This window comes from Dasypus novemcinctus, chromosome 21 (genome assembly GCF_030445035.2).
Source record: "Dasypus novemcinctus isolate mDasNov1 chromosome 21, mDasNov1.1.hap2, whole genome shotgun sequence".
Taxonomy (NCBI): domain Eukaryota; kingdom Metazoa; phylum Chordata; class Mammalia; order Cingulata; family Dasypodidae; genus Dasypus; species Dasypus novemcinctus.
The window spans coordinates 34,610,524-34,637,030 of NC_080693.1; the positions used below are offsets into that span (position 1 = coordinate 34,610,524).

General features: G+C 38.9%; 1 protein-coding gene across 2 annotated transcripts in view; it reads right to left on the reverse strand.

Moving 5' to 3' along the window:
* TAOK1 (TAO kinase 1) overlaps nucleotides 1-26,507 on the reverse strand; it is a 168,583-nt gene that overhangs the window by 22,832 nt on the left and 119,244 nt on the right. The window contains exons 16-20 of one of the 2 annotated variants that reach the window (XM_058283126.2): nucleotides 25,079-25,282; nucleotides 18,212-18,451; nucleotides 13,072-13,284; nucleotides 12,056-12,238; nucleotides 2,259-2,515 (exon numbers count right to left, since the gene is read on the reverse strand). In XM_058283126.2, coding sequence (XP_058139109.1) covers nucleotides 2,492-2,515; nucleotides 12,056-12,238; nucleotides 13,072-13,284; nucleotides 18,212-18,451; nucleotides 25,079-25,282 — 864 coding nt within the window. In that variant the 3' untranslated portion in view covers nucleotides 2,259-2,491. Of the gene's footprint in view, nucleotides 1-2,258; nucleotides 2,516-12,055; nucleotides 12,239-13,071; nucleotides 13,285-18,211; nucleotides 18,452-25,078; nucleotides 25,283-26,507 lie in introns of those variants that run through there. The other variant, XM_058283125.1, reaches the window with a different exon arrangement.

A 26,507-nucleotide genomic window follows, 5' to 3' on the forward strand; every position in this document is an offset into this window, starting at 1 on the left:
TCAACAAATGGTGCTGGCAGAACTGGATATACATAATCCAAAGAATGAAAGAGGACCCCTATCTCATTCTCTATACAAGAATCAACTTGAAATGGATCAAAGACCTAAATATAAAAGCCAGGACCATAAAACTAGCAGAAGAAAATGTAGGGACACATCCTCAAGACCTTGCAGTAGGTGGTGGTTTCTTGGACCTTATACCTAAAACCCATGCCAACAAAGGGAAAAATAGATAAACGGGACCTCCTCAAAATTAAACACTTTTGTACCTCAAAGGACTTTGTAAAAAGGGTGAAAAGGCAGCTGACTCAATGGGAGAAAATATTTGGAATTACATATCCGATAAGGGTTTAACATCCATGATATATAACAAGATGCTACAACTCAACAATAAAAGGACAAACGACCCAATTAAAAAATGGGCAAAGGAAGCAGACTTGGCCCAGTGGTTAGGGCGTCCGTCTACCACATGGGAGGTCCGCGGTTCAAACCCCGGGCCTCCTTGATCCGTGTGGAGATGGCCCATGCGCAGTGCTGATGCGTGCAAAGAGTGCTGTGCCATGCAGGGGTGTCCCCCATATAGGGGAGCCCCACGCGCAAGAAGTGTGCCCCGTAAGGAAAGCTGCCCAGCGCGAAAGCAAGTGCAGCCTGCCTAAGAATGGTGCCATCTACACAGAGAGCTGACACAACAAGATGATGCACAGAAAGAGACAGATTCCCATGTTGCTGACAACAACAGAAGCAGACAACGAAGATGCAGCAAACAGACACAAAGAACACACAACTGGGGTGGGGGGGAGGGGAGAGAAATAAATACATAAATCTTTTAAAAAAAAGGGAGGGGGGGAAGACTTGAATAGACATTTATCCAAAGAATAAATACAAATGGCAAAAAACACTTGAAAAAATATACATTACCACCAGTGATTAGGGAAATGCAAATCAAAGGTACAATGAGATATCATTTCACACCTATTAGAACGGCCACAATATATTAAAAAGAGTGTTGGAGAGGATGTGGAGAGACAAGAACACTTATTCACTGTTGGTGGGAATGTAGAATAGTACAGCCATTTTGGAGGACTGTCTGGCAGTTCCTAAAGAAGCCGAATATTGACTTGCCATGTGACCCAGTAATACTGCTACTAGCTATATACCTGGAAGAACTGAAAGCAGTGACACAGACAGACATCTGCATGCAAACCAATGTTCATACCAGTTGTAGCAATTTGACATAGTTCTGAATTCCAAAAATAGATATTGGATTATGTTTTTAATCTGATCTGAACCTGGGCATGATTAAGTTATGATTAGGGCTTTGACTGGGCCATGTCATTAGGGTGGGGACTCAGAGATGAAAGGCATGGCAAAGGACAGAGTTGAGGGCTTTTAATGTTGGAGTTTGATGCTGAAGTCTTAAGCCGAAGCCCTGGGAAGAGAGACAGAGCCATTCACCTGATGGTCTACAGCTGACATTGTGGAGAGAGGCAAAGCCTACAGAGCATCATAGTTACAGCTGACCCTGTGGAGAAAACAGAGGCCCTGAGCCCAGAGGAACCCAGGTAGCCTGAACCCTGGCAGACACTGGCAACCATCTTGCTTCAACATGTGGAAGTAGACTTTTGTGATGGGAGTAACCTATGCTTTATGGTCTAGTATCTGTAAGCTGCTACTCCAAATAAATACCCTTTATAAAGTCCAACAGGTTTCTGGTATTTCACATCAGCACCCCTTTGAGTGACTAATACACCGGTATTATTCAAAATTGCCAAAAGATGGAAACAACCCAGATGTCCATCAACTAAAGAAAGGATAAACAAAATGTGGTGTACACATATAATGGAATATTATGCAGCTGTAAGAAGAAATGCAGTCTTGAAGCAGATGACAACATGCATAAACCTGGAGGACATTATGTTGAGTGAAACAAGCCAAACAAAAGAACAAATACTGTATGAACGCACTACTATGAACTAAATATATTGTGTAATCTCACAGAGTTAATAACTTGAATATGGTCACCAGAAAATAGAATGAGGTTAGAGAACGGAAAGCTGAGTGTTAACTTGTACAGAATTGAAGAAAAGGATGTGTATTAATCTTTGAAAATGAACAGAAAAGGTGAAAGTACAACATAATGTTTGTAAATACTATTATACGGGTTTGACAGTGGTTTAAAGGGAAAGTCAAAGTCTAAGGTCATGTATATTACCAAAAGGAAAGATAAAAAATATACCATGAACTGTATAGCATAGTAAAACCGCCTGTGAAATATTAATATGGATAAATTACATATATAAGATTATATTTTTCTTTGAAAGTGAACCAATGTATGTTTTTTTCCATATATATTTTTTCCATTTTTTCTTCCCTTCCCCTTCCCCTCCCCCGGCCCCCACCCTGCTGTTTTTGCTGTCTGTGTCCATTTGCTGTGTGATCTTCTGTACCTATTTCTCTTTTTGTTTTCTCTTCTTGCTTTCTCCTCTAGGATTCACCGGGATTCAATTGTGGGGACCTGTGATGTGGAGAGAGGTTCCCTGTCAATTGTGCCACCTCAGCTCCTGGTCACTGCTGCGCTTCACCTCCGTCTCTCTTTTGTTGCGTCATCATCTTACTGCGTGACTCACTTGTGCAGGCACTGGCTCACCGTGTGGGCACTGGCTCACCACGCAGGCACTTGGCTCACCACGCAGGCACTCAGTTTGCCACACAGGCACTCATATGGGTATTTGGCTTACTATGCAGGCACGCTTTCTCTTTTTCTTTTCCACCAGGATGCCCCAGGGATTAAACCCGGGTCCTCCCATATGGTAGGCGGAGGACCTATCACTTGAGCCACATCTGCTTTCCCCAGTGTATGTTAATACTACAAGATGTTAATATCAGACCAAAAAACCCCACATTATTTTAAATATAAATTACTGTAAATATAAATTAATTTTCTGAAGATGAAATTAGATTATTGGTTATATAGGGCTGGGGAAGGACTGAGGGACTGAGAGGTGACTGCTAAGTGGTGTGGAGTTTTCTTCTGGAGTAACAAAATTGTAAAATTTTTTGTGGCGATAAATGAACAACATTGTGATTAAACAAAAAGCCATTGCTTATACACTTTGGATAGCTCATATGGTATGTGAATATATCTCAATAAAACCACTTTAAAAATAAGTATATAAATGTGCAAGAATAGCCAGAAATAGCTATGTATGGCAAGGGAAAAATAGAGATTAAGAGGTGAAAATTTTTCTTGTTTTTTGTTATTATTTTTATTATTGAAATAATGAAAATGCTCTAATAATGACTAAAGTGATGAATGCCCAAGTTATGTGATTACAGCAGATAACCACTGACTGTATACTGTGGATGAACTTTATGCTTTATTAATATGCATCAAAATTTATTTGCTTAAAAAAAAAAGAAGACTAAAGAGACAATGACAATTAAATGTAATTCATGATCCTGAACTGGATCTAATAATGGAAGAGAAGAAAAGGCCCAAAAGGATACTAATAGGATATATGAAAAAAATGGAGGAAGCGGATGTAGCTCAAGCAGTTGAGTGCCTAGCTTCCCACAAACAAGGCTCCAGGTTCGATCCCTGGGTCCTCCTTTAAAAAAAAAAAGGAGTGGATATTGCTCAAGTAGTTGAGTACCTTCTTCCTACATGGGAGGTCCTGGGTTCTGTTCCCAGTGCCTCCTAAAAAAAAAAGACAAACAACTAGTAAACAAAAGAAAAAACTAAGTCAGGACAGCTAACGTAGCTCAGTGGTTCAGCTCCGGCTTCCCACATACAAGGTCCCAGGTCAATCCTTGGCCCCAGTATCTCAAAGCTGGAGGGTAGATGTAGTGAAAGTGGTTAAGCACCTGCTTCCCATGTACAAGGTCCCGGGTTCGATCTCCAGTACCTCCTAAAAAAACAAACACACACCTGGAATATAGACTGTAAGCTTTACATCAATGTGAAATTTCTTCAACTTGATAACTGTACTTAAAAGTGTTTATATAAGCGAATATCCTTCTTCTCAGGAAATGTACCTGAAAGTATTATATATTCAAGGAGCATTATATATACAACTTACTCTCGAACATCTAGAGAATGGATGGAGGATGGATGGATGGAAGAAGAGAGTGAGAAAGAGAAAAAAAGAGAGAGGGAGAGAGAGGATGATACAGCTAATGTGGGAGTATGGTGGAGGTCTTTGCATGGGTTTTATATTATTTTTGCAAGTGAAGTGAAAGTTGAAGGTATTTCAAAATAAAAAGATTTTTAAAAATTTCATGGAATTTAACATTTACACTTATGGTATTAACCTGGTGGAAAACTTAATGTCCATGGTGGATATGAAAAGTTGACTCATGTATGTAAGCTTCACCTAAGGAACAATTTTTGGTTCATTTGGAGGATTAAAGCAATGTTCAAACAAAATCATTATTTATCTAGAAACAAACACTCACTGTGGTTCCACCTTTTTTTTTTTTTAAGGAGGTACCGGAGATTGAACTTGGGACCTTGTACATGGGAAGCAGGCACTCAACCAATGAGCTACATCTGCTCCCCCTACCTCTACTTTTCAGGGGGCTGTTTCTTATCTATACAATCATTAAGAAAAAAGTGCAGAAATGATAGCTGTTATGATTGTTCAAAGTTTTTGTAGTGAGGGTACATGGCAGTGGTGGTTTCTAACAAATCCCTTATGAACATCAGTGTACAAATATCTATTCCAGTACCTGCATTCAATTCTGCTGTTAAATTTGACAATCTGAAATCTAACAATCATTTCTGATTTGATACCAACTTAGCTTTGATAACATACACAAACATTGCTCCTATATCCCTCAGACCCCTTCAACCTTTTGTTGTTCTCATTACAAATAACCCTATATATTGCATAGCCAAAACCAAAGTTTGATTTCTTTTTATGCATTTGTATTTTAGAACCTGTAAGAAGTAAAAAGTGGAGTTAGATATAAAAAACACATTACAAAAGTACTGTCATTTATAGTTACCCATATAGTTACCTTTACTGGGGTTCTTTATTTCTTTATCTTGCTTCAACTCACTGTCTACACTCCTTTCCTTACAGTCTGAAGAATTCCCTTTAGCATTGCTTGCAGGACAAGTCTAGTGGTAATAACTCCCTCAGCTCTGGTTTATCTAAGAATATTTTAATCTGTCCTTATTTCTGAAAGACTGTTTCACCGGATATAAAATTCTTGACTTGCAATTATTTCAGCACTTTACATATTTCATCCCACTTCCTCCTTCTTTTTTTTCCCCCACTTCCGTCTTGCCTTCATGGTTTCTGATGAGAAATTGGTGCTTAATCTTATTGGGGTTCCAATGTACAGTATACATTTTCCTTGCAGGTTCCAGAACTTTCTCCTTATCCTTGTTTGACATTTGACTATGTGTCTTGGCATGCTTCTCTTTGAGTTTATCCTGTTTGGGGCTCACTGAGCTTCCTGAAAGTGTATATTCATGTTTTCTATGGAATTCAGAAGATTTCTGACTTATTTCTTTGAATATTTCTTTTGCTCCTCCTCTCTTCTCTTTCTGGGACTCTCATTGTGCATATATTGGTACACTTGATTGCATCCCAAAGGTCTCTTGGGCTCTATTTGCTTTTTTTCCTTTCTGCTCCTCAGCAAAAATCATTCTAATTGTCTTTTCTTTGAGTTCACCAATTCTTTCTTTTGCCAGCTCCAGCATGCTGTTGAAGTCCTCTAGGGAATTTTTCATTTCAGCTGTTTTGGTCTTCAACTCCAGTATTTATTTCTCTTTCGTATCTCTTTAAGAATCTCATATTATTCATTCATTGTTGTGATATTTAGTTCTTTCTTCCTGTTTTCCTTTATCACCTTAAGCATATTTAAGATCATTTTTTAAAAGTCTTTGTCTGGTACATCCAAAGTTTGAACTTATTCGTTTCTGAATTGTTATCTCATTTCTTTGAATGGGCTATCATTTCCTCTTTCTTTCTTTGTCTTGTAATCTATTTTTTTTTAAAGATTTATTTTATTTCCCCACCCCCTCCCCACCCCAGTTGTCTCTGTGTCTATTTGCTGTGTGTTGTTCTTTGTCCGCTTCTGTTGTTGTCAGCGGCATGGGAATCTGTGTTTTCTTTCGGTTGCGTCAACTTGTTGTGTCAGCTCTCCATGTGTGCGGGGCCATTCTTGGGCAGGCTGCACTTTCTTTCATGCTGGGCAGCTCTCCTTACAGGGCACACTCCTTGTGCGTGGGGCTCCCCTACGCCGGGACACCCCTGCGTGGCACGGCACTCTTTGCGCACATCAGCACTGTGCATGGGCCAGTTCTACAGGCGTCAAGGAAGCCCGGGGTTTGAACCACAGACCTCCCATGTGGTAGGCAGACGCCCTATTCATTGGGCCAAGTCCGCTTCCCTCTCCTAACAGTTTTAAAGCTGTGTGTTTTTGATTCAGCATTTGTCCAGTTACTCCAGCCCTTTAACAGTATTCTGGAGTTTTGAAGATGGCTCTGCCAGTTTTTGTAAGTTGTTCAAAGATTCTGCGGGGAATGGCACCCTGAAGCATCTTAAGCCACTTCTTGGTCAACCAGAAGTTTCCCTTCTATTATTATTATTTTTAAAATTTCTTTTATTTTCTTCAATTATTATTTTTCCAAGAGGTACCAGGGATTGAACCCAGGACCTTATATATGTGAAGCACATGCTCAACCACTCAGCTACACCTGCTCCACTTTATTATTTTTAATACTAAATAATTTAATGCACTTCTCCATTATAAAAGTAATGTAAACATATTATAAAAGAATATCAGAAAAGAGCCAATTTACCGCATTAATACAGCCACTATTAGCATTGCTTCAAATCATTTAAAGTGTGATTTATAAATTTTGTTTGTTTCAGTCAACATACCATAAACAGTTTTCTATATTAATACTATCTTTATAGCAATCATTTAAGCAGCTGAATAAGATTTTAAGTGGATTAGTCATAATTTACTTAATTATATCCTTATTTTTGATGGTTGTTTTAAACTATTAAAAAATATTCTGTAATCAACATTTTTATGCATATTGTTTTTCCTATATTTTGGATTTCTTTCCTTCAGAATAAATTCTCAAAGTATTATTTATTAAACATTTCCAAGGCTAAATATATACTTCCAAAAGGTATTGGCAATATATGAGTGCCAATGCACCTTCACCAGTGGGTACTGTGCACTATACTAGGCTTTGTATAACATATAAGCTTTGGGTCATATATTGGAATAAGATTGTACCTAAAGTGCTAATTAGCACTGTTTAACTCTGAACCACTACGTGGAGGTAAGGATACAAATATACTTTAAAAGTACCAGTTTTTCTCACTACACCATTCTGGAAATATTCTAAAGAATTTTCATTTGAGTGATAATTTTGAAGCATATGCAACAGAACTTTAGATTGAATTTTTAAACATGAATTAAAGTTTGTATAATATTTATGAAATCTATACATGGGACAAATTAGATTTCTAAAATTTTATGTGTTTTTATCCATATGATCTTGAATGAGAAACATAATTAAAATAGTTTTTAGAAGAAAGTACCTCTAAAAGCTAATAATAAAGACAGTTGCACCAGGAAAACTCTAACATCTAATGGGAAAACGGAGGTGGCTCAAGTGATTGCCTATCATGTGGGAGAACCCAGGTTTGATCCCCAGGGCCTCCTGTTTAAAAAAAAAAAGGCATTCCCACACAGCAAGATGATGATGCAACAAAAAGAGAGACAAAGGGGAGAGTCAAGGTGAGACACAACAGAAACCAGGAACTAAGGTGGTGCAAGTGCCAGGGAAACTCTCTCCACATCGGAGGTCCCCAGGATTGAATCCCAGTGAATCTCAAAGGAGAAAACAAAGGGAAAGACAAAAGGAGAAAGAGACACAGAAGATCACACAACGAACAGACAAAGATAGCAAAAAACAGCAGTGGGGCAGGGGGAGGAGGGAGAAAAAAAAATCTAATGAAGGTGGTTTTTAAAAAGTACGTATTTTTTAACTTAATAGGGCATTTTTAAATTTTGTTCAAACTTTTTATTTTGAAATACTATCAACTACAGGGCAATTGCAAAAAATAACATAAACCCATACAGAGAATGCCAATATATTCCCTTCCTAACCAGATACCCATATCCACCAATTATTAACATTTTTGCCACTTTGCAGTATCATTCTGCTTGTCCATCCATCCATCTATATATCTGTTTACTCTATTTTCTAAACACTTTCAAGTAGGTTGTATACATCAGGCTCCTTTTTTTTTAAAGATTTATTTATTTCTCTTCCCTCCTCCCCTCCTCCCCACCCCGGTTGTCTGTTCTGTGTCTATCTGCTGCGTCTTCTTTGTCCGTTTCTGTTGTTGTCAGCAGCACGGGAATCTGTGTCTCTTTTTGTTGCGTCATCTTGTGTCAGCTCTGTGTGTGTGCGGCACCATTCCTGGGCAGGCTGCACTTTCTTCCCCGCTGGGTGGCTCTCCTTACGGGGTGCACTCCTTGCGTGTGGGGCTCCCCTACGTGGGGGACACCCCTGCGTGGCACAGCACTCCTTGCGCACATCAGCACTGCGTGTGGGCCAGCTCCACACGGGTCAAGGAGGCCTGGGGTTTGAACCGCGGACCTCCCATGTGGTAGACGGATGCCCTAACCACTGGGCCAAGTCCGATTCCCCACATCAGGCTCCTTGAACACTAAATGGAACACTTAATAGAGCCAGTTCAGAATTACATATTACATTTATCATTTCCTTTTCAGTCTCCCTTTCTTTTTAATTGTGGAAACATATATATAACATAAATTTTCCCATTTCAACCACTCCCAAGCATACCATTCAAAGGGATTAATCACATTTACAATGTATTACCCTCACCACCATCCATTACCAGAACTTTCCCATCACCCCAAACTGAAATCCTACACCCATTATGCATTAATTCCCCCAACTCCCTCATCTCTGCCCCTTGTAACCTGTTTCTATGAATTTTCATATTCTAGCTATTTCATATAAGTAGAATCATAAAATATCTGTCCCTTTGTGCCTGGTTTATTTCACTTAACATGAAGTCTTCTTTTTTTTTTTTTAAAATTTATTTCTCTCCCCTCCCCCTACCTCAGTTGTTTGTTCTCTGTGTCTATTTGCTGTGTGTTCTTCTTTGTCCACTTCTGTTGTCAGCAGCACGGGAATCTGTGTTTCTTTTTGTTGGATCATCTTGTTGTGTCAGCTCTCCATGTGTGCGGTGCCATTCTTGGGCAGGCTAAACTTTCGCGCTGGGCAGCTCTCCTTACGGGTCACACTCCTTGTTCATGGGGCTCCCCTACGTGGCAAGGCACTCCTTGCACGCATCAGCACTGCGCATGGGCCACCTCCACACGGGTCAAGGAGGCCCGGGTTTGAACCGCGGACCTCCCATGTGGTAGACGGATGCCCGAACCACTGGGCCAAGTCCGCTTCCCAACATGAAGTCTTGAAGTCATCCATGATGCAGCATGTATCAGAATTTCATTCCTTTTTATGGCTGATTAATATTCCATTTTAAGTACATACATTTAATTGATCCATTCGTCTGCTGATGGACAGCTGGGTTGCTTCTACCTTTTGACTATTGCGAATAATGTTGCTATGAACATTAGTGTACAAACCTGTCCTTGTGTCCGCTTTCAGTTCTTTTAGGTACATCCTTAGAAGTGGAATTACTGGGTCATATAGTAGATCTATGTTTAACTTTTTAAAAATTTTACATACATTCCATATTCACCAAACATACACTACCTCTTCCACTGTTTTTTCATCCCCTGGCAACCTCTAATATACTTTCTGTGTAGATTTGCTATTTCTAGATATTAATTGTAAGTGACATCACAGAGTATACACTCTTATGTATTTAAAAAAAAAAAAAGATTTATCCCTCCCCCAAACTGTTTTTGCTGTCTATATCCATTCACTGTGTGATCTTCTGCATCTATTTCTTTCTTTTTTTTTAAAGATTTGTTTTTTAAATTTATTTCACTCCCCTTCTCCCCCCTCAGTTGTCTGTTCTCTGTGTCCATTTGCTGCATGTTCTTTTTTTGTCCGCTTCTGTTGTTGTCAGCAGCACGGGAATCTGTCTCTCTTAGTTGTGTCATCTTGCTGTGTCAGTTCTCGGTGTGTGCGGTGCCATTCCTGGGCAGGCTGCACTTTCTTTTGCACTGGGTGGGTCTCCTTAAGGGGCGCACTCCTTGCGCATGGGGCTCCCCTACGCGAGGGACACCCCTGCTTGGCACAGCACTCCTTGCACGCATCAGCACTATGCATGGGTCAGCTTCACACAGGTCAAGAAGGCCTGGGGTTTGAACTGCGGAACCTCCCATGTGGTAGACGGACGCCCTAACTACTTGGCCAAGTCCGCCTCCTCTATTTCTCTTTTGGTCTTCTCATTTTTTTCTCCTCTAGGATTCAATGGGATTTGATCCTGGGGACCTCTGATGTTCCTGGTTTCCACTGTGTTTCACCTTGACTCTCCCCTTGTTTCTCTTTTGATGTGTCATCATCTTACTGTATGACTCACTTGCACAGGCACTGGCTCACTGCACAGACACTCAGCTCGCCATGCAGGCACTCGGCTTGCCACATGGGCACTGGCTCACCACGTGGGTACTGGTTCACCATGCAGGCACTCTTTCTCTTCTCCTTTTTCACCACAAGGCCCCAGGGATCGAACCCGGGTCCTCCCATATGGTAGGTGGAAGCCCTATCACTTGAGCCACATCTGCTTTCCTTATACATCTTATTTCACTGACCATAACGTTTTTTAAGGTTCTTCTATGTTGTAGCATGTCTAAGATATATTTAACTTTTTGAGGAACTGCCAAATGGTCTTCCACAGAGGCTACACCCTTCTACATTCCCACCTATAATGTACTAAGATTCTTATTCCTCTGCAACCTCATTAGCACTGTTGTTGTTTTAAATAACAGCTATTCTGGTGGATGTGGGATGGTATTTCATTGTGGTTTTGATAGCTCTTCCCTAATGGGTAATAATGCTGAGCATCTTTTCATGTGCATATTGTACATTAATATATTTTTGTTGGGGAAATGTCCATTTAACTCCTTTGTAGGACATTCTGGTTTTTTTTCCCCCAGAAGAACTGTAGGAAATAAGAGGATAAGTCTATAGTTCAGAAGCAATGACAACTTTCAATAGTTAAGACCATTGGGTCTTATTACAGGTAAGTATTAACTAATAATGCCTAATGGACCTACAAATACAGTAACTATTGGAAACTTATAGTTCAGGAATTCTGGAGCATAGCTCTGAATCCTCCATACAATTTATGTTCCACAACTTCTGACCACAAATTAACACTCCTCTCTTTACCTTTCAAAATCTTCTGCTTATTACCTTCTCCCCTGTCCCCATACACACACTTTAATACCACTGAATAATGGAGTTTGAAGATTCTAGCTCTATTCCCTAATATATCTGACAGAGAGTATACAAAGCAGAAAAAATAATTATGCATCTAGATGTTATAATTTTCCAGTATGACTTTTCACTTGTGTAGAAACCAGTTTTACCTTCTGTCCCCCAGTAATCTTCCACCAATCTGTATAGTTCCAGGCCCAGGATGTATGCGTAAAGTATATATTCCTGATCCTTTCTCCCTTCCTCCCCCAGAAGCAATTATTGCAGTTCTTTTTCTTCACTATCCAAGTCTTTCTCCAACCTCATTAGATAGAGCTAGGCACACAGAAGAAGTAAGGAGCACAAAGCCACAGCGACTCATTCACAATTCAATTGACTGACTTCACATAAACCCATATCCTCTCCAGCAATTATTCCTTAATTATATGTCCTTGATTTTTAGAGCCATTATAAGGTTCATTATTGAACCAACAATTTAAATGGAAGAAAAAATATACCACAAATGGGAATTAAATATGGTACTGTGAAAGCAATCTAATGTAACCTGTCAGTATAAAAATACATTATAAAATGCATTTTAAAAAAATATAAAAGCAAATACTAAAATAATTATCTTCTTTCTGTAACTTATACCTTTTGTTCTAGGAGTGCCCTGCGGAGGGAGACCCTCTGTTCAAGCTCCCGAAGCTCTCGATCATGTTGTGCCTCAGCCTGCATCTTGATTTTGCTCTGATATGCATTCAATAGCTCCAGTTCCTGCTGCAGCTGCATTTTTAAAACCTGGCACTCGGCTTCCTGTGCTTCATCCAAACGCAGCTAAGAAAGAGAAAGAAAATAGATATATTGTTTGTGATCTAGCTATTCATGATCTATAAAAGGAGGAGGTATGATACAAAATAGATTACTCTTTTGTACATTAAACAATTGTTTTCTCTTGTATCCTATATTGAACATCTCTGATAGCGGAAGGCACAGTAACCCATCATGACCTGAAAATAAAGCTATTACCTGCTATTTGGAGGATACCTGAATAACAATGCTTTTCTTAAACCTGATTGGGTGATATAAACTCTGAATATGTCCTTCCCCAGTATAAATGTTATAGAACAGGAATCAGCAAACTACAGCCTATTTGTCAAATCTGGTCAGCCACCAATTTTTGATTTTTTTTTTTTCATTAATGGTCTACTAGCTAAGTATGGTTTTTACGTTTTGAAATGGTTACATTTTAAATGGTTATAAACTATACACATAATATCTTCAATTTTGCCTCCTGGCCTGCAAAACCTAAAACATTTGTTTGCATTTACTATCTGGCCCTTTGAGGAAAAGTATGCAAACTCCTTGTATAAAAAATACTTTGTTTGTACTCAAATATGATTGATCATATGTATTTCTAATATAGGATTACTTTTTGTCCACTGCTTAAAAAAGGCAGAAGAAGCCTATTTAGAATCTCATGTCTAAATGTATCATTGAGAATTCTATACACATCATTCTGTTTTTGAGCAATGCTGAGGTTAGGAAGAATATGAAACACGATCACTGCAAGAGAGCTATCGTTTCCAACTAGTATTTTAATTACTGGGATTTTATTTGGGTGGTAAAAGGGGCACTACATTTGTTTTGACTAAATTAAGCAAACTTACGGCTTGTGTGGAGAGCATTTCATTAATGCTGTGATCGTACTGCTCAGCCAAGATGGCTAACTTCCGAGTCTGCTCCTCTTTTAGCCGTTTCAGAACAGCTTTGTGCTCACTCTTTGGTGCAGTCTCCAGTAGGTGATTTCTTAATGCTTTGTACTGTCTGGTTTGGATTTTGCAGGTGTCCTGAAACTGCTTTTTTATTTGAAGTTCTTTAGACTGAGGAAAAAAAAAATATATATATATGTAAAATATTTTTAACATATGACATTTGATATAGTCTATGCTTACTTGACAATAAAGGCTACTAGAAGAAAGGCAGAGGAAAAGCAAAAAGGTTAGATGATAAGGCTGCAGATGTTTTTGCACTTGGCTATTGGGCCAAACCATTGGATTCTATGTATTTTTATTAGAAAAACTCCAATTTAAAACATTAGAACATGAAGAACCTCTGTTTATCACAGGATTTTAAGCAATATTAATTTTTCCCCACTAGTAAACTTAGTGACTTGAGTAGATAATTTAAATTAGGTTTGATTAATGTATACACTTATGGACAAAAAAAACAAGTTTCTTTTCATGAACCAAGTGCATTTTATTTATTTGCCAGTCAATATTTACCAGATCTCTGAGGCAGAAAATAAGCATATTCACTTGGTTCCTTATCCAAGACAGCTCCAATTTTTTTTTTAATTTTAAAGATTTATTTTTATTTATCCTCTCCCCCACCCCCCCTTTTGGAGCTGGCTTGCTGTCTGCTCTGTGCCCATTTGCTGCGTATTCTTTCTGTGTCTGCTTGTCTCCCTTTGTTGCATCATCTTGCTGCATCAGCTCTTCGCGAGCGCGGGCTGTCAGCTCTCCACAGGTGTGGGTCAACTTGCCTTCACAAGGAGGCCCTGGGACATGAATCCAGGGCCTCCCATTTGGTAGATGGGAGCCCAATCGATTGAGCCACAGCTGTTTCCCTCCAATTTCTTTTAATGACAATCTTGACTCCAACTATATAATCTATGACAGATCCCACTTCTGTATCAAGTATCAAACTTAAGGCTGAATTGCATGTCTCTATTAGTAATTATTAGTAATTAATATTTATATTACAACTATCTTTTCCTTAAAGGAATGAACTAGTTAAAAATATACTTAGTCATGGTTCACTCTTAACACCACAAGCAAAAACTTTAAGGTCAAGGTCACTAATTTTTCATTAAGTTACATAGGAGTTATAGGGCAGGGGACAGGACAACCTCTTCTTGGAATGATAATAGACATGATCTACATAAACATTTCTGAGGTAAAATAATCTGAGTTCAGAAACAGAAAAGCTTTGGTGTTTGATTATTAACCAGGTTAGGATTTCTATGAACTCAGATTTTAGAAAAATGTAATAAAATGAGATATATTTCTCTATAGCCTACAAGTGAGAACTGAAATTCTTTTACCTTAATATAAACACTGAGATATTGATTGGTTGATTCAGTGGGCAACAAATGCATTTTCAACCAAAGTTACATAGTTGTAGGAAAAAGGTGTTTTTATTTTCCTTTGTACGACACACTATCAAAAATACACTTTTCATATTTTTCACCAACTAAGGCACTAAGTCATAGTCATACACCTTTATTCTATGAAAGGTCAAGAAATGTTTCGCCACAAAGAAAAACGCTCAGATTAGCTATGTCTTAAATACTATGCTTGGTTAACAAAAGTTCTTCCAAATGCTTCTAGCTGAAAATTGAACAGTTGAACTTAGACATTCTCTTCTATCTCTGTATAACAGCCTTCATTCTTTTTTTTTCTTATTTTTTTAATGTTGTGCAAGTAAAATTGTGATCATTCCGTATCACTAGCCTAATAAGAAAAGAACCCCTTGAAGAACTTTTCTTCAGTAAGAAGGAAGAGTAAAATTAATACTTATACCAAAATAAACCATATCCCCTCAATATCTCTCAAGCGAGAGCAAGATACTGTTATTTTTATCCATTTAACATTGACAAAACAACATCTGGATGGCAGATGAGGAAAGAGTAGTCATGAAACCCACTCAAAAGAAACAGCACCCTTCTCTCACAAGTCCTATTCAACACATATTAATTATACTATATTAAGCACTCAAACTGAAGTCCCTCCTTCTTTTAAAATCATGGAGTGGGTTAGAAGGGGCAACTATTACTTCTTAGGTCAAAAGAAATTGATGTCCTAGGGTTAAAATTTAGTCTGTTTTGTTCAAATTAAGTTAAATATGTAGATAAATTACTAAGAAAAAAATGATTATTTTCTTCCCTAATAAATTAACAGAACAATTTGCCTTATGGAAAACTTTGAGCTCATTTGTTATCAGAATGAGACATATGACTATGTTTATGAAATATGACTTTTCTCCTCACTTTCTGTACAGTATCTGTGAAAATCAGACTAGTGATTATAAGCTTTCAAACTGAAAAGATTCTTAACAAAAGGGGAAAAAAAAAAGGAAGGATTAAATATCAAACAACTATTCTCCACCAAACCCGAAAGAAAATGAAAATTGATTTATGGTACGACTAGAGAAAACTAACAAGCTTTCAGTTTGGTTTCGTTCTGAGTGCTGCTGGCTTTAAAACCAAAATGAACAGACACGTTGCTTTTAAAAAATCTTAGATTTGGTGGGAAAGTGTCTAACTCTATGGGCAAACTATTACATATCTCTCTTGCAAAGACAAAATCAAAGAAATCTGAAATATCATTATGAATTCCAACTGTTTGGAGCAATGACTAAGGAAGATTATGTTGGTGGGCAAGAGAACTATTACGTAGATGATGTTAATTAGTTGTTTTGAAGACATAACAGTGAAATTTTATTCAGGTTCACTGGGAAATAGTAAAGTATCTTAACTTTGCTACTATATTTTGTTCAGGACATCTTGTTTGAATAGAATTGGGGGAAGCAGACTTGGCCCAACGGATAGGGCATCCACCTACCATGTGGGAGCTCTGTGGTTCAAACCCCAGGCCTCCTTGACCCGTGTGGAGCTGGCCCAGTGCAGTGCTGATGTGCAAGGAGTGTTGTGCTATGCAGGGGTGTCCCCCGCGTAGGGGAGCCCCATGCGCAAGGAGTGCACCCCAAGGAGAGCCGCCCAACTCTGCGAAAGAAAGTGCAGCCTGCCCAAGAATGGCAACGCACACATGGAGAGATGACATAAGATGACACAACAAAATGAAACACAGATTCTCTGTGCCCCTGATAAGGAAGAACACACAGTGAATGGACACAGAAAGCAGACAACTGGGAGGTTGGGGAGGGGGGGAAAGGGGAGAGAAATAAATAAAAAATAAATCTTAAAAAAAGAAAAAGAATAGAATTGGGATATGGTTGGGTATTATAGCTTCTTTCTATACTTATTTTTTAAAGATTTATTATTTATTTCTCTCTCCTTCCCTGCCCTCCCCCCCCAGTTGTCTGCCCTCTGTATCCATTCACTGTGTGTTCTTCTGTGTCCACTTCTATTCTTGTCAGCGGCACTGGGAATCTGCATCTCTTTTTGTTGTGTCATCTTGCTACGTCAGTGGTGTGTGGCGCCACTCCTGGCCAGGCTTAACGTTTTTCGCACTGGGCGGCTCTCCTTACAGGGAGCACTCCTTGAGCATGGGGCTCCCCTATGCAGGGGACACCCCTGCGTGGCACAGCACTCCTTGTGCGCATCAGCACTGTGTGTGGGCCAGCTCGTCACGTGGGTCAGGAGTTCCTGGGTTTGAACCCTGGACCTCCCATGTGGTAGGTGGATGCTCTAACCGTTGAGCCAAATCCGCTGTTCCCTCCCTACAGTCTCTCTATTTTGAACAGATTATCTTTGAGAATGAATCTCACTTCACTCCAGCACAGTTATAACAGTTTTATAGGTTATATATCAGATGGTTTGACTTTTTAAAAAAGTCTTTAAATAAATACTGGGGGATCAGGGCCTTTATAGGATGTATATAAAAGTTTAAATGTGCAGACACGTACAGAGCCATTGAGATATTACAGTGGATGGCAACCCATACAGAGCATGTTTTCTGTTTTAGCTTTTTAAAATTCACATTTCTATTCCTTCAAATATTTATTATTAAATTTCTTAAAATTGTTAATGCCGGAGAACTTTGGTGGAAGAGGATGGAGGGGAAAGTGGAGAGAAGGAAATCTTTCACTCTATAAACATTTTTATATCTTTTGAATTTTATACAATGTGAAGTGAATTCCTCTATCAAAGCACATACAAATTTTAAAGCCCTTTAGTAGTATTTATCACAAATACTTTTCTTATTTGTTTGGGGAGAACAAATAATAAGTTGTCCACTCTGATGTGTTAGACAACCTGATTTTAAAAATATGCTCCAACTGGGAAGTGGACTTGGCTCAATGGATAGAGCATCCGCCTACTACATGGGAGGTCCAAGGTTCAAACCCAGGGCTTCCTGACCCATGTGATGAGCTGGCCCATGTGCAGTACTGATGCGCCCAAGGAGTGCCGTGCCACAAAGGCATGTCCCCCACATAGGGGAGCCCCACGCATAAGGAGTACGCCCCATAAGGAGAGCCAGTGCGAAAGAAAGTTCTGCCTGACCAGGAGTGGCACCATGCACATGGAGAGCTGACACAGCAAGATGACACAACAAAAAGAGACAGATTTCTGGTGCCGCTGACAAGAATAGAAGCAGACACAGAACACTCAGCAAATGGACACAGAGAGCAGACAATGGGGGGGGGGGGGAATAAATAAATAAATAAACCTTAAAAAAAAAAAAAAAAGCCCCAACTACCTGTGCCAAGGTCTATCTACACTACCAGGTCCAGAGCAGGATAGGAGCAACACTGTGCTAGTTTCATATTCCTCATGAAGAGGAGTACAGATGATGAGAGATGATAAAAAAAATATTTTTCATTTCATTGACTTCTATCCTAATTAAGAACTTACTATCCTTTCTGGATATAAATCACATTTAGAGCAAGTAACATTCCAAAACTATATTACTCAGAACAACAGAGAAAGGCCAACAGATCAGCATGTTGACATGTACAATCTAATATTAAGTACTGGATGTTTACGTCCACTTAAAATCTTGGTTTTCATTTACATGGATGCCTTTTATTTTTTTCCCCCTTTGTCAATAAGCTTAGGAAAGGTACCTTTAGGCTCTTAGGCTGTTGTCGAACCTCCATGACATGCTTTCGCCTTAGTTCTCGTTCTCTTCTCTTATTATATTCCAGCTGGTTAGTGAGTTCAGTTTGGTGCTGCAATCTGATCAACTCACAGCGCATCTTCTGAATTGTGTTGAGGTGGCGGAACTCCAGTTCTTGCATGGATTCATGTTGTCGCAGAAGCATGGCATGTTCCAAGTCCTTCTGAGTCTGCCTTTTATTTAACTCCTAATCCATAACATAAAAAACACAGGTATAATTTACTTCAAGAAAATAAAAAAGATCCTGAGAAACAGGTTAACAAAGAAACATGTAATCCTCTGGTTAAATAGTAAATATTATGGTTTTATAACTTTTAATTTTAGTAAATGGGCAATTAGTGTCATAAATTTCCTAATCATATTCATTTCCTATTTATTCATAGTATTTTACACTATAAGCTTAAGACATATCAAATCTATCTCAAGAGGCTGAAGTTCCTTTCTTCTTTGGTGCAGTAGAAATAAACAGTATAATCAGTAGGGTATTGGTGCTAAGAACATGGACTCTACACTTAGACTGCCTATAGACTGCCTATATTCTAAATCTTGGCTCTGCTACTTACTAGCAGTGAGTCTTTGGGTACGTTATTTATACTTAAATTAGAGAAGCTGTAGGTTTACACAAAAGGCATGCAAAAATACAACGTTCCCATATATCCCCTATTATTTATAATTTACATTAGTGTGGTACCTTTGTTAAACTAATGAGAGAATATTAAAATTAGTACTATTTGCTATAGTCCATTGTTTATATTAGGTGCATTTTCCCCCCATATGCCACCCTATTATTAACTGGGCAAGTTATTTAAACTCTCTGTGCACTTCAGTTTCCTCACCTCTAAAATGAAGATAACAGTACACCTATTTCATAGATTTATTGTGATTAAATAAGTTCACAAGTAGGAAGTTCTCAGAATTGTATGTAGCACATTAGTGCTCAAATGTCACTCTTTCTTTTTCTCAGATTAAAAACAACTACACAAACAAATATCATGTGGAAGTCAACCTGCCCCCTTTGCCACTGCACACTCTCTTTCCAGAGGCCAACAGTTTGGTGCATAAGCTTCCTCACTAACCTTTCTCTATGTTTATTGTGACACATCTATCATATAAAAATATGCAGTTCTGAAAATAAAATAATATACATATAGTCATGTAACTGGCTTTCTACACTTAACAACATAATAGACATGTACCCAGATCAGTACATATAGATCTTTTTTAAAAAAATTAAATTTCATAGTAACCTATTGCTTTGTAATACCATAATTTTTCAATCATTGCTCTGTGGCTGGACATTTAACATGTTTCCATTTTCCTATTTTATAAAGAAAGATTCAGTCAGTATTTCTGCATATTATAACACATAATCATCTTACTATTTCTGTAGGATAGAACTGTAAAAGTGATTTGATGGGTAAAAGTATACGTGCATATTAGGTTTTAAAAAGCAAAGAGTAAGGAACCAGCAAGATGGTGGCAGAGTAATGAGCTCCTAGAGTCAGCTCCTGCTACAAAGCAGTTAAGCAAACACCCAGAGCTCTCTGGAGCTAGCTGAAGCACCTGGTTTGAGGGCTCCAGGATACCAGAAAAGCAACCTGCAACATCCTTGAAGGAATGGCAGGAGGAAACTGCCCATCTGCAGAGAAGACTCATAAGTAGAGCGCTCCATGCCTTGGAGGCCAGTGCCCATCCTACACTGGAGGCACAAGTCGCCTAGGGAGCTGTTCGGTGGCTGGAATTGGAAGCTCCACTTCCCCAAAACAGGGAGGAAGAGACAGTTGGGCACCAATTTCAGCTACTGATAAGTAAATTCAGCAGGCTACAGTATAATCCTGAGAACAGATAAAGTTTGAGCCTGTCCAAGTCAGAGAGGCTGGGACCAACCATCTTAACTCTGCACCTCCCACGAGGGGAAGCAGGGCGGACTGAAAATCCCAGAGGTAGTAGGGACCAGCTTCTTTCCATCCAAATCAGATTGCAGCTCTAGTCAAGGCCCCAGGGCCACCTCTAGCAGGTAGGAAGCTGTGAGGACCCGCGCCAGCCTCTATGGGAGATTACCAGTCAAGCCTTAGAGGCTGGTGATTATCCTACTCTGGCAGAACAAGCCGCCCCAGGAGATATTCTGTGGCTGGAATTGGAAGCTCCATTTCCCAGAAACAGGGGAGGAGGAGACAGTTAGCTGCCGATTTCGGCTACTCTGTAGACTTGGCTGGCTGAGATATAACCCTAGAAACAGCTGGGATGTGAATCAGCCTGAGTCAGAAGGAGGCCAGTACCTGCCATTTAGACTCCATCCCCAGCCTGAGGGGAAAGCAGGCTGACTGAAACCCTCAGTGTCAGCAGGAATCAGTTTCACCCAGATTAGCCAGTAGCTCTAGCCTAGGCTCCAGCCCCACCTCTGGCAGGGAGGAGGCTGAGGAGCCCTGCAGGTAACTGGCTGGCATACACTAAAATCAGAAGTCTACCAGAGCAACTGCAGTCATCTTAGACCTACACTGCATAGACTGCTGCCCACACCTGCAACTCCACCCCCATCCCAGGAAGGGGCGTGACGCTTCATCAGTCTCTCTGGGCAACTACAGTCTAGGCCTGCATGTGGATTATACCACACAGCTGTGACTCTATCCTAACACCTGGAAAAGGAGAAAGTTGGAAGAAGGTTCATTGGTCCCTGGTGCAATGAGGGCAGCTTAAGCATCCACAGCTTACAGCACCAACTACATGCTTGGCTCCTACTGCACAACCGGCAAGGGAGAAAGGGCAGGAAGCCCTAAACTAAAGAGAAAAACTGCACCAAGAAGAAATACTCTAGTAAGCCAGATGTGAAGATACCAATAAAAAATTACAATCCACACAAGAAACAGGGAGCTATGGCCCAGTTAAAGGAACAACATAAGCCTCCAGATGATATAAAGAAGTTGAGTCAACTAATCATAGATGTTCAAACAAATCTCCTTAATAAATTCAATGAGATGGCTAAAGAGATTAAGGATATTAAGAAGACACTGGATGAGAACAAAGAAGAATTTGAAAGCATACATAGAAAAACAGATCTTATGGGAATGAAAGGTGTAATAAATGAAATTTTAAAAAATCACTGGAATCATATAACAGCAGATTTGAGGAGGCAGAAGAAAGGATTGGTGAGCTAGAAGAAAGTGAACATACAAAAGAAGAGATGAAGAAAAGAATGGAAAAAATTGAACAAGATCTCAGGGAACTAAATGACAGCAGGAGACATGGAAACATACATGTCATGAGTGTCCCAGAAGGAGAAGAGAAGGGAAAAGGGGCAGAAGGAATATTTGAAGAAATAATGGTAGAAAATTTCCCAACCCTATTGAAGGACATATATCCCTGTTCAAGAAGCACAATGTACTCCCATCCAAAAAAATGCAAATAGACCAACTCCGCGACACATACTCCTCAGAATGTCAAAGGCCAAAGACAAAGGGAATTCTTAGAGCAGCAAGAGAAAAGCAATGCCTAACATATCAGGGATATCCAGTAAGATTAAGTGCTGATTTCTCACCAGAAACCATGGCGGCAAGAAGACAGTGGTCTAATATATTTAAGCTACTACAAGAGAAAAACTTCCAGCCAAGAAGCTTATATCCAGAAAGACTGTCTTTCAAAAATGAGGGCAAGATTAGAATATTCACAGATAAACAGAAACTGAGAGAATTTCTAAGCAAGAGACCAGATTTTCAGGAAATACCAAAGGGTGTGCTAGAGCCTGAAAAGAAAAGATAAGAGAGAGGGACCTGGAAGAGAGTCTAGAAATGAAAATTTTATCAATAAAAGTAACTAAACATGTCAAAAGAGTGGTGAAAATAAAATATGACAGATAAAACTCAAATAGTCAGGAATAAACTTAACCAATAATGTATTCAGAAAATTGCAACTCAATGTTAAAACAAATCAAAAAAGCCCTAAATAACTGGAAGAATATTCCATGCTCATGGTTTGGAAAACTAAATATCATTAAGATGTCAATTTTGGGAAGAGGAATTGGCCCAATGGATAGGGCGTCCGCCTACTACATGGGAGGTCTGTGGTTCAAACCCTGGGCCTCCTTGACCTGTGTGGAGCTGGCCCACACATAGGGCTGATGCGTGCAAGGAGTGCCGTGCCACGCAGGGGTGTCCCCTGCATAGGGGAGCCCCACGCACAAGGAGTGCATCCTGGAAGGAGAGCCGCCCAGCATGAAAGAAAGTGCAGCCTGCCCAAGAATGGCGCTGCACACATGGAGAGCTGAGACAACAAGATGATGAAACAAAAAGAAACAGATTCCCGGTGCCACTGATAAGGACAGAAGCAGTCACAGAAGAACACACAGCGAATGGACACAGAGAGCAGACAAATGGGGGGGGGGGGGGCGGGGAAGGGGAGAGAAATAAATAAATTAAAAAAAAAAAAAGTCAATTCTACTCAAACTGATATCTAGATATAATGCAATGCCAATAAAAATTCCAACAGCATTAAAGAAAAAATTGAAAACACAATCATTAAATTTATTTGGAAGGGTAAAGAGTCCTGAATAGCCAGAAACATCATATAAAGGAAAAGTGAACCCTCATCTCCAGACTTTAAATCATAATACCTACCTATAGTGCTAAAAACAGCATGTTACTGGCCTAAAGACAGACATAATAGACCAATGCAACCATTATTTATGGTTCAGAAACAGATCCTCACAGCTATGGTGAAGTGATTTTTAACTAGCCTGTCAAACTCACACAGCTCGGGCAGAACAAGCTGTTCAATGGTGCTGAAAGAACTGGCCATCCATAGCTGAAAGAAGGAAAGATGACCCCTATATCTCACACCTTATCCAAAAATTAAATCAAAATGGATCAAAAAACTAAAAATAAAAGAACCATAAAACTCCTAGAAGAATTAGAAAATATCTTCAAGACCTGGTGGTAGGTAGTGAATTCTTAAAGGAATTGAGAGAAGGACTGAGCAGACTACTGATGTTTAAGGTATTAGCTTTACAGTAAAGGTGTGGAAATGTATAGAGTGGATATAATACACAGTAACAGCTAGTTTATAAATGGGGATGTGACTGAAAATGGTAGTGTAGTTATATAAATGCCAATTGACAGAATGCTTGAGAATAATCTAGAAACCGGATAGCACAGTAAACCAAGAGGTGGGTGAGAACAGTGGTTGATGGTACAGACGCAAGAGTGTCCTTTGTTAGCTAGAACAAATGTACATCACTACTGCAAGGTGTTGAGAATGTAGAAAAGCATGGGAAAAATACAGCTGGAGTGACCTATGGGCTGTGGTTAGTAATAATAATATACTATTCTTGCATCTATGCGAAAGATATACTGTTTTGATACTGAGGCAGTATGGAAAATGTGAGCCAAATGTACAATATGGACATGGCAACAATCAGATGATATTTTATCTGTAGCAAATGACATAACACATTGTGGTGTGTTGATGGAGGGGTGTTGTTTGGGAATTCTGCACATGTGCATGACTATTTCATAAGTTTACAACTTCTGTCATAAAAAATATATTTAAAAAATAATGTGGGTTGGGGGAAAAAACAAATGTTAAGACAAGGACTATGATTAGTAGTAAAATTTTGACAATATTCTTTCATAATTTATAACAAATGTCTCATGACAATGCAAGGTGTTGGTGGAGAGTTGATGTATGGGACCCCTGTATGATGTTACGCATGTTTGCTTTGTAAGTTCACAACTTTTACTATACACTTAATTGTTCATGTATGTTCATATATAAATGATATAAAGATAATAATAGGGTTGGTTGGGGGAAAAAGTTTAGCAGTAATATTTTGACAATGTGCTTTAATCATTAGTTAAAAAGGTTTAACAACAATGCAAGTTATTGGTGGTAGGGTGAATTATGAGAGTCCTGTAGGATGTTATATATGTTTGTTTTGTAAGTTCACAACTATTATTACACTTATTGTGTAATATTAATATTACACTTATTGTTTATGTATGAGTGATATACTTCAATAAATTTTTAAAAAGCTACTATTAAATTATGCTTTAAAAGGGAAGTATCAGTTTATATTCCTATCAACAGTGCCTATTTCTATATACCACTGCTAGGACAGGATATTATCAAACTTCAAAAATTTTTCCTAATTGATATCATTGTTTTAATCTGAAATTCTTTAATTATCAGTGAATTTGTACAATTATACTATATTTGAAACTTATTTTAAATCACTCTGAGAAATAAATTTATCTATACTCACAGGTATCCCTGATAATTAAACAACTGTTTTCATTGGCATGAGAGCTGCTATAACATTTTCCCAATTAATAATTTTATGATTATAAAAATGGAGTAGTTGACAACCCATTTAAGATCAAAGAAATATAAATGCCCTATTATTTATTTCCTTATATTTGAAAACAAATACTCCCTTCATTCATGCATAATTTAATAAATATTTATGGAATGTCTACTATGGGTAGAAACTGGAGATAAAATGCCTAAAGAATCTAACTTCATACAGCTTCTGTACTAGAGGGAGAGACAGAGTGCCCCCCAAAAATTTGTGTAAGAAAGAAAGAAGAACAAAGAAGAAAATTAAAAGGAGAGGGTTTGTAGTCAGAGAAGTGTTTTCAGAAGAGCATCATTTGAATAAAGTCTTAAATTGAGAGGGCAAGTCATGAGGATATCTGGAGCAAGAGTGATTCATGCAGAGGTAAGTGCAAGTGCAAAGGCCCTAAGGCTGAAATATGGCTGGCATACTTAAAAGGAATGGATTCTTTTCATAAAGGATTTAAAATTTCATATATTTCAAACGTACCTCCCTGACAAGGTCTTGTTCCAAGTTATGACGGCCAAGTAACATTCTTCTCTTGAAGCGTCGACATTCCAACTCAAGGTATTGTCTCTGACGTCGAAGAAGGTTAGCCTCTTCTTCTGCTTGGAAATGCTGAATATTCTCTTTCTGCTTTGAAAGCCACTCCTGTTTTTCTTTTTTTGGGGTGCTCTGGTTCTCATTCAGCTCCTAGCAACAAAAAAAATAACAGTTCAAAATAAAAATTAAGAGTGGATATAACTCAGTGGTTTGAGCACCTGCTTCCCACATATAAGGCCCCTAGTTCAACCCCGAATACCTCCTTAAAAAAGAAGCAAACAAAACCAAACAATAAAACAAATGAAAATAAAAATTGACCACAGGAACATACCATCTGGTATTTGGTAAATGTAAATAAATGTACTTTTATTGTTATTTCTCTCTAATATTCGGGCAGGACAATAACCTAAAGAAAGCAGGTTATATTTTCTCTCTCTTGAGTTACCCATGAAACAAGGCAGGAAAAGAGGAAATATATACTAGAAAACATGGATGCCATGTAGCTTTGTATAAGCTACATTCCTGATGATTCCTAGCTTCAAAACCACACATGATCGGCAAAAAAAGTAAAACACATCTTTCTTTAAATCCTCCCCAAGAAGAGACAGAGGCAGTGTTTTCAGGTAAAAATCATATATGAATCAAAAGTAGGGCTAATACAACTGCAAGCAGAGGAACTGCACCCATCATACATGTGGAATCTAAGCCCCCTCTTGATCTACAGGTGGAGAGGACACCACCATCCCAGGGTCCATAGAATGAAGGAATAAAATATGGACTAGGGTGGACTTAAAATATTCTACTATAAAACTACTGTGATGAGTAACAGAAGAAATTGTAGCATCGAGGTGGAGAAAGTGGCCACAGTAGTTGCGGAGGATAGGGAGAGGGAAGAAGAGATGTGATGTGGGGGTATTCTGGGATTTTAAGTTGTCCTAAATGATACTGCAGGGTCAGATGCTGGACTTTATATATCCTGCCATAATCCACTGAATATACTAGGGGAGGGTGTGAACTACAGGGTAAACTATTATCTGTGTAATGCAGCAGTGCCACAAAATGTGTTCACTGAGTGCGATGAGTATACCACAATGATGGGGGAGAAGATTGTTGGTGTGGGAGGAGTGGCGTGGGGGGATGGGGGATATACAGGAACCTCATATTTTTTATGTAATTTTTTTCTGATGTATATATCTTAAAAAAAATACAATTTACAAAAATGATGAGGTGGGGGGTGGGGAGTGGGTTATATGGGAACCTCTTATGTTTTTTGTTCTTTCATGTTTTTCAAAGTAACATTCCTTGTGATCTATTAACTTTAATTAAAAAAAAAAAGAGGGAAACGGACTTTGGCCCAGTGGTTAGGGCGTCCGTC